General features: G+C 38.6%; 1 protein-coding gene across 6 annotated transcripts in view; it reads left to right on the plus strand.

Annotated features, from left to right (window-relative positions):
• Positions 1 to 6,289, plus strand: part of LHFPL2 (LHFPL tetraspan subfamily member 2) — a 122,851-nt gene extending 116,562 nt beyond the window's left edge. For all 6 annotated transcript variants that reach the window (XM_068176358.1, XM_068176362.1, XM_068176364.1 and 3 more), the window contains one exon: positions 1,872 to 6,289. In XM_068176358.1, the coding sequence (XP_068032459.1) occupies positions 1,872 to 2,128 (257 nt within the window). In that variant the 3' untranslated portion in view covers positions 2,129 to 6,289. The remainder of the gene's footprint in view (positions 1 to 1,871) is intronic.
• The last annotated feature ends 2,250 nt before the right edge of the window (positions 6,290 to 8,539 follow it).

Raw genomic sequence — 8,539 nt, forward strand, 5'->3', positions numbered from 1 at the left:
CAGGAAACACTGCATAAAATTTGTCATTGGTTCTTAAATGTAAACAGTGATGAAATCCCTCCACAGAGAACGGATATCACTCACTAATGGATTTTGCCGCCCCAAAGAGTAATGGCATTTAGGTCATTCATGCCCATGGTGTTGTGTCATCATTAGAAAAATGCTGGAGGAAGGACTTTCTTTTGTGAAATGTCTGACATTCATAGACATTAATTTTAGACAGTTGGATTATGATTTTTGCATTTTGTGTAAATTAACTGCTTACTAGCTCGGACCCACGTTTTCGTTGTTGGGGAGGAAAATTTCATGCATCTGGCCAAATTTCTTTGAACCAACAATTAAGGAACCCCAACATACTGCAGGGGAGTCTAACTGCTAGTCTAACTGAATGGAAGAAGATGTAAAGAAGTCTTTAAACTTGTTCTTTGTAATCTCTTGGTTACAGGAAGGAAAAAAAAAGACTGGTTTTAGTGCACAACTTTTAGCCTACTTCTAGAAGTTTACAGCACTTTTAGCAGCTGTTTTCATCAGCATACCAGGTTAAATAAAGGGCTCTGAAGTACAGGAAAAATGAATCAGAAATATGTATGGGATCTGGAAAGCTATATCCATTTTCTGGATAAACTAATTGTATTTAAACAAAAACTGTTTTTCATAATTTTCCTTTTCTTTTAGGTAAATTTTTAAGGTAAACAGAAAGCAAATTTTGATACTGTGAGCCGTTCTTATGTTTAGCTCCTTCTCTACATTGCTTGTAGGAGGGAGTATGTGTATAATTCATTGTGATTTTTTTTTAGTGCCCATAAGAAAGCACTGTAGCCACTAGCGTATTAGACATTTTGATTAAATCTCCTTTCTTTGTGCAAAGACATATGTGCAGGGACACTAATGTGACTTTCAATTTCCTTAATTAAGCCCTTCACTGCTTAGATGGTCTTCATAGAGAAAACCTATGCATACGAGAGACAATCACATGGGCAGAACAACTAGTCTGAGCTTTTCCCTTCCAGCCTGAGCCACACCAGACTGTTGAGGGTATTTATCAAGATGGGGAGTTGAGGCTTTTGCCCCTGCTATCACTGGGAAAGTGCTCTCCTTCTGAAGTAGTTAGTCAACTGTTTGGAAGATCCCAGGGTTGCATATGCACTGGCTATGGGTACTTGGATCTGTTTGTTTGAGGCTGACTCCAGAATCCCTCTGTTATGAGAGCAGCTTAGTGAACTGGCAGTATTTTCTTTCTGCTATGTCCTAATGTGGCCAAAAAAGTAGAAATGTAACTGTTTTTTTGTGATTTTGCGGTTTGTTTTGTTTTGTTTTGGGTTGAGGTTTTTTTTTTTTTTTTTTTTTTTTTTTTTGTTTTGTTTTGTTTTTACCAGGCAAGAAAATCCATGTAGGCAAAATCTAGAGGAAAACAGGCAAACACATTTATGGTGAATGGCTACATAAAGCTAAATGAGGGCTAGCTAAATACAAAATCAAAAGTGGATGCAAGTATTCCTACATTTTGGAGAAGTGCAAGCATAAGCAGTAGGTGGAGATACATGAATATTTTGCAAGCTCTGTATTTGTAGCAATAATGTGTGAGAGGAAAGGCTATAAGAGGAGTACAGAGATTAAAATAAGGAATTAGGCCATTATCATAAAAAAGTAAGCCTTTCACAGCATAAATCACAGGGTAGCTTCAAATTTAGTTGAAAGACTGCATGGCATATTCTAGGGAATAATCAGTAAAGGATGACTGGATGGAAGAGATGGCAGTTTTCTCCTAATTGTGGTAAATTATGAGTATTAGTGACCATAATAACAATTACTAGATGTGCTGCATTTTGTGTTAGTCTGATTGTAAAACTTCTTTCTGTTTTTATTTCTAGGGCTCTTCCTTATCTTAGGCTTGATACTTTACCCTGCAGGTTGGGGATGCCAGAAGGCGATAAGCTATTGTGGACCTTATGCTTCTGCTTACAAACTAGGAGACTGCTCCTTGGGCTGGGCTTTCTACACAGCTATCGGCGGCACTGTTCTGACATTCATCTGTGCAGTCTTCTCGGCACAAGCTGAAATAGCCACATCCAGTGACAAAGTGCAAGAAGAAATAGAAGAAGGAAAAAACCTTATCTGCCTCCTTTAACTCCAGTGGGGAAAAACACCAGCACCTGGATCTTTATCTGCTTTCCATTGACTGGGCAAGCAGATCCATTTACCTGTTTTTACCATTTGTGTGATTGAGCCCCATGCATTCCAGCCCTGAACTACTGAAAGGGTCTTTCTTCTTTGCTGGGCAATGAGGATCAGAGAAAGGATCCCAAGAAAGCAGAATGTAAATACTTGGGGATATTTTTAGTTTCATTCTGTGATCAGGACACAGTGGAATATATTAATCCAACAGGGGATGTGAGTAATCACATGTATATAGCAGGAATGTTGTTAAAACTGAAAAATTCTCATTGATTGGATTGCCTAACCCACCTTAATCTCTTTGAAGAATTTGGGTTTAAAATAATAAAAGCCAGCACATTTTTTTTTCTTAAGCAAAAGAGAAGCCTATTTTAATGAGGCTTTGTTTCCAGTGGCTCCCCTCACTGGTGAATATTTCTTCACCATCACCTGGTTTGGTACCATTTTCATGGAGGTGCTTTTTGGTACTGAACTTCCTAGAAGTACAGTGCCTTCTTGGATATTAACTCTATGTTGGAGAGAGAAAAGCTGACATTTACACCAATCTTAAGGCATTTAGAAAGCCAAGTCCTTGACAGGTTTCTCTCTCTTGAAACTTAGAGCAGAAGTGTGTGCAACTTATTACTTAGCAGGTAAATATTGTTTCCACTGACTAGACAGAGAAGCTGTTGTTAGACTGGCTCTCCTGATTCAGATAAAATTGAAATATTTCTACAGCCTTCATTAAAATTTCTGAAATCCCAAGCAGATAACAGCTCCCCACAGCACCAGCCTTATCTGGGCTGCAGCCTCTACTATAACTGTGGATTCCACATTGTACTTTTTCTCTCATCAGTGAAATATCATTCCCAGTCTACAGATCAGTCTGTCTCATGACCCAGACGCACATGAGTCTTTAGGAAATCTAAATTTTTCAGGAAGCCTTTACAAATTCAATGTGGCTGGGAAGATTTCTTTTCCTTTTTTTTTTTTTTTTTGTGTGTGTAGCAGTAGACCTTTTTCCAACTACATCGGCAGAAATTAAACAGACCTTGCGACAAATACCATTTTTTTCTCAAAGCCAGCTCGTTGTGTTATTTGTGGTGTTGCCTCACTTACTAGAACTACTTCTGATACCAAGTTTGTAAGGTATTTTAACAAACAAAGGAATGATGCAACTGTGCCATAGGAGCATTGGGGATAATTGATCTGAGTAGTTCTAATTAAATACTAGGTGAAATTTAGATTCCTTTTCTTATTTCTTGGTAATTTAACATCAACTAGTGACAGTGTTGCTTCACTATTACACAGATCAGAGATTCTTGGTTTTGCCTGGTCAGTCCCTTAAAATGTGCCTTTAGTTAGTAAAAAATTGTTGTTACTGTCCAGGTAGGTAGCTGCTTTCAAGGCACTGCTGACGTGCTTCACAGGACAAGAGCTGTTCAGCAGTCCTGACGGCAGGCCTGGGGCAGCCTGGAGGATTGTCGAACAGTCACGGAACTGGGGTCCCCTTCCAGCACCTGCTGCCCACCACAGTCACAGAGCAGCTCCAGCCTGTGCCTCTGTGCCCATGGCACCTGCAGCCTGTGCGCTGGACAGATACACAGGTGACTTCTGAGACACAGTGCAACAAGGTCAACTTCTGCCTGTATGCAAAAAGGGATTGTTTTAACCTAGCCTCTTCTTGCATTCACCTGCTCCTGCAACCCACACCCACTATCTTCTACTTTAAAATAGGGAACTCATGTTCTTTTAAATATTGAATTTAAATCCCCTCCAAAAGTTATTGTCTGGGACCAACTGCCTGCACAAATCAGGATTTTAATAAAGCAAAATTACCAGCACAAAGTGGTGCCTGAGGGTGAAAATCAGAGCCCACACACCCTGTCCACACCTGTGTGACTCGTTGGCTTTGCCCCATACACATCCCCCACACATGAAGGGTATGCACTGGGCTTGTACCTCGAGTCCAGCTAGCCTTCCTCCAGGCATCCCTCCTGAGCCCCTTCTGGAGCATGCACTGAACCTGGGCCACCAGCTCAGCTCTGCCCTGCCCTCGGGGGCCCTCCAGTTGGAAAAGAGGGGGTAAGCAGTTGTATGAGTACCATATAAACCAGCTAAAAATTAATTACTAAGCAGATGTATGGTTTTAGCTTCCTTAAGTGGGTAGCAATCCAAAGTCCAGGTCACCACTGCCAACAAGTCTTGACACAGTATTAGGGTGAAAAATGCTGCATTAGCTTGAGCACTTGGTTAGCCAGAATCAGGTCAGGTTAGTCCTTAAAAAGGTTGAGAGAGCATACTCTGCTCTGGTTGAGAAGTAAACAACAACCAACCTTCATTCTGCTGTGATCCGCATGATGCTTAAAAAAATTCAGTAGTAAGTTTTGTTTGGGTTTGGTTTTTAAGTATTAAAGAGATTTTCAGTGGCACATTTTGCTTTTGTTTGCATTCATAACCAAGAAGAACCAGCTTTTCTGCTTGTTGCTGGTATATTATCAGCTTGCTCTGCAACAGCATAATTAACTAACTTGCAAGAATACCCATGTTCATCACATAGTACAGATAGAAGACAGTCTAGGAAGAAATACAGAGGAGAAATAATCAGAATTTATTTTCTCAGGGTTCTGTTTTTCTAGCAAGTGATAAGGTGGTATATATGGCAATTTTTTTTTTCCTGGATGAGGTTTTCAGGTGCAGGGTGCACTCATTAAATTTCACAGCTGTTTAAGTTGCTCCTGAAGTTCACCTCAGCAGTAGCTTTCAAAGGCACTTTGGGAAAGAAAAAAAGCAAAATCAGCTTAAAGCTAATTTAACTGATTTCATAAGTGGGCTGTAGAGTGTAACTGCTTCTTAATGTACATGCACTGCATAGGATCTAGAGGAATTTGCTGTGGATTCTTTAAAACCTGTGTGCCAATTAGTTCAGTTTAACTTTGTTTTGTGGTATTGAAGATTTCTTCAAACATCTGTGGTTTCATCAACTTCTTAAACTTATATTCAATAAAGTGCCATAGACTTTTTTTTAATTGTAGCATATTTAAATATATATATACACAGACTTGTGTGAGATGTGCAATACAAGGAATGGGGTTTTTGGGGTTTTTTGGTTATTTTGTTGTTTTTTGTTGGTTTGTTTTTTTTTTTTTTTTTTTTTTTTAGTTTTTGCTTTTAAACAAGTGATTGGAAAAGGGACTTCCCAGGGAAGAAGTGGCTGGAGTTTGGTGGTGTGGATATAGCATAACACAATAAAATCACTGATGTTGAAGATCACTACAACAGTAGAAATAGCAGCTTGAGGATTTAACAAAAATATCTTGTAGATTGATTTGAATTATGCAGAATTCAAATCTGATTTCACACTTCTAGTGTGAAGCTGTGTCCACCTCTTGCCATTAACACTCAAAAAGCTGAAAAAGCTCAGCAAGGTTTCTTAGTGTGCTTAATTTGTAATGTGGCACTGCAAAAAACATTGATACTGAGCTATTTCTGGGTTGTCTATATCACCTTTGTATCTATTTTACTCAAAAAACTTCCCTGGATTCTGAGATTTTTTTTTTCAGCCAAATTCCATTTTGCATTGTTACCCCCCCCACCCTGAAATTTCCCACATCCTAGTGGTAAATGGAGAGGAGTTCAGGCCTTCCTTGAAAGCCATGGGCACTGGCGCCTACATCTCAAGGAAACGGTAGAGTCAAACAAAAGCAGAGCATGGCAATAACGCATACACAGCTCCTCAGTTGGGAAGAGCAGCTGCAGCGATCCAGATAGAGTAGCTCTTGAGCCATGGTTTACTTGTGGTACTGTTTTTCTGTTCTTGACTCACCACTATGTACATTTGTTAGCATGACTGATGTACCTAATGTCTTCTTTTTAATCTAAATTTCAATTAAATGTGAGTTTTTAAACTTTTAACAGGAGTCTGACTACCTTAATACAAGCATATTGGACAAGTTGAGCCAAGCTGAGCTTTGATTGTAGCTTTAGTAGCATTTAAGATCCCAGTCCAGTGATGTATTTCAGATTCCCATCTGACTTAAACACTTATTACTGCTTACTGATCAGAAGTATGTGATCTGAAATTGTAACTATGTGTTATACAATACAGTTGCATTAAAGAGACTTTCTAATTGAATATAGCGCTGACAAAATGTGTTTCATTTTGCAACTAAAGCACTGCATTTCCTTTTTCATGAAAAAGGGTATTAACAGTTGTAAAACAAATATTGCTTCATCATACACAGATTTTAAAAGTGGTGGTTAATGGTGTTTGCCACAGTGTGTTTTAGCTTTCGGCTGTAACGTGACAAACACTAGAGAAAGGTTACAAAGCTAGTCTATAGCAGAACCAGGAACAAGGCTTTCAGTAATTTAAAGAAAAGTCAGCATGTCACTTATTTGTCAGCTGCAATGGTCCACTTCTATAGAATTTATATATAATTATTCATGTATAGTTTAATTACACTTCTAACAGTTCCTAAACTTCAGAGAAGTAGCTCTTAGTTACAACTTGGAACATCTAGAAACCTATAGTGCAGAAGTTAGGGGATAGATGCCACTGAATGCACCACTACCACCATTAATTTATGAATTTCAAAACAGGTATAGACAGAGCACTTATTCTCCAAATATAAAGCACTGCTTAAAGAAATTATGAAGTACTGAACAGCTAAAAATATTACCTTCCTTTTTCAGTAAAGTTAATGGAGTTGCCAGTAGCAGAGTTCAAGTCTCCAGTTGTGTATATTGTTGTTACACATTTCCATATTCTTGTAACTTGTTCTCCAAATTCCAGCTGGGTTTAGAATAGTGGAGCAGTCACAAAGTGGATGTCTATTATTAGTGTTAGAGTGACATGAATATAAAGATACTGTCTTGTTCTGCAATTCACTGAAGGCTTGTTTTCAAACAAATGCCTTTTATTTGGAATATCTTCGTATCATTGAAATTCTGAGAGCGCAGGAATCAATTTCTGTAGCTGGCTTAAGGTATCACTCAGTAACTTGGTCTGACCAAGGTAAAAGAGAAAGAATGCCAGATTTAATCACATAGGTCTTAGGCTGGAGTGTTTAGGTCTTTTCCATCCTAATTGATTCTGTGATTCTGTATTCTGAGTACTTGTGGTTGTTCTCTTACCTTGGGCAAAAAGTGTCACCCCACTGTCCAATCCAGAATATGCATTTTTTTCTTTCAAAACATCATGCATTCCTCTAAAAAGAATATCATACATTCTTCTAAAATAATACAGGCACAGCAAAGACAACAATTCTGCAATGAAAAACATTGCTTTGGCATGAGTGGAATGACAAGAGCTCAGATGTACACAATTGTTTAATTAGGCTATAAACATGATAAAATCTACTAGCAGCATCGTCAGCTGGAGCAGTGGCAGAGCAGCTGATGCCACAGAGGCACCAGTGGTCAGAGACAGCTGTGCTGTACAGTGGTCTGGGCTCCAGCCAGTGTTGCTGACCTAACTCCAGCTGTACAGGGTCACAGAGTACAAAAGCTCAGTGCAGGGCCAAAAGTAACTGAGACCAGCCTGTCTTCCAGGCCTGCACCAGCCCTGTTTTTACTAATACAGCCTCAAACTTTATTAATAAAAATCAGTCCCAAATACTTCCCATCTCTCCAGCTGGAGGGTTCCCTTCTTAAATCGTGGATATAAAGAAATAAAACCTGGTATTCTCAATGCTGTGAAGAGCAGCTCCTCTGCACTGAAGTATTTTCCTTCACGTCTGAATGTAACATAACAGGAATACAAAGGAGCACTCACCAAAAGCAGGACAGTACACTTATATATATATATATACACACATACACTCATTACTTAGTCAACAGGAAGTTCCAAGTGTATTGAGAGACTGTACTGAAACCACAACTGTTCAGTGTAATCACTTTCATCCAACAAAAAGCATTATTTTAATTGAGCTGTATATACTTCCATTGAACTGCTGGAAAATTAATTTTTTTCCAGAACAAAATGTATGGCCTCAAGACCCACAAGTCACACATCCTTATCAATGCCTTTTTTATTTTCCCCTCAGTATTATGTGACACTGTATCTAGTTTAATCCTTGTATAAAGTTTCACTGGCTTTTGCTGCTGAGCTAGATCTGCACTACTGCATTTGTAAATCTTCCTGATTTTTCTAATTATGAAAACAAAAGCTACTTGCAGACATTAATTTGCAAAAAAAAAAGTAAAAACTAATTTGCACATGTTTTAATGTAACTGAATCAAACCTAATTAATTATCTGACCTACTGTGCCATACTACGGATTAATAACCAGAACGTTCTAGGTGTGTGCCTTTTCCTTGGCAGAAATCTCTTCCCAGAAATATCACTGAGGATTTTAATTACAGTTCTCTTAACCCATGCTTT

This window comes from Anomalospiza imberbis, chromosome Z (genome assembly GCF_031753505.1).
Source record: "Anomalospiza imberbis isolate Cuckoo-Finch-1a 21T00152 chromosome Z, ASM3175350v1, whole genome shotgun sequence".
NCBI lineage: Eukaryota > Metazoa > Chordata > Aves > Passeriformes > Viduidae > Anomalospiza > Anomalospiza imberbis.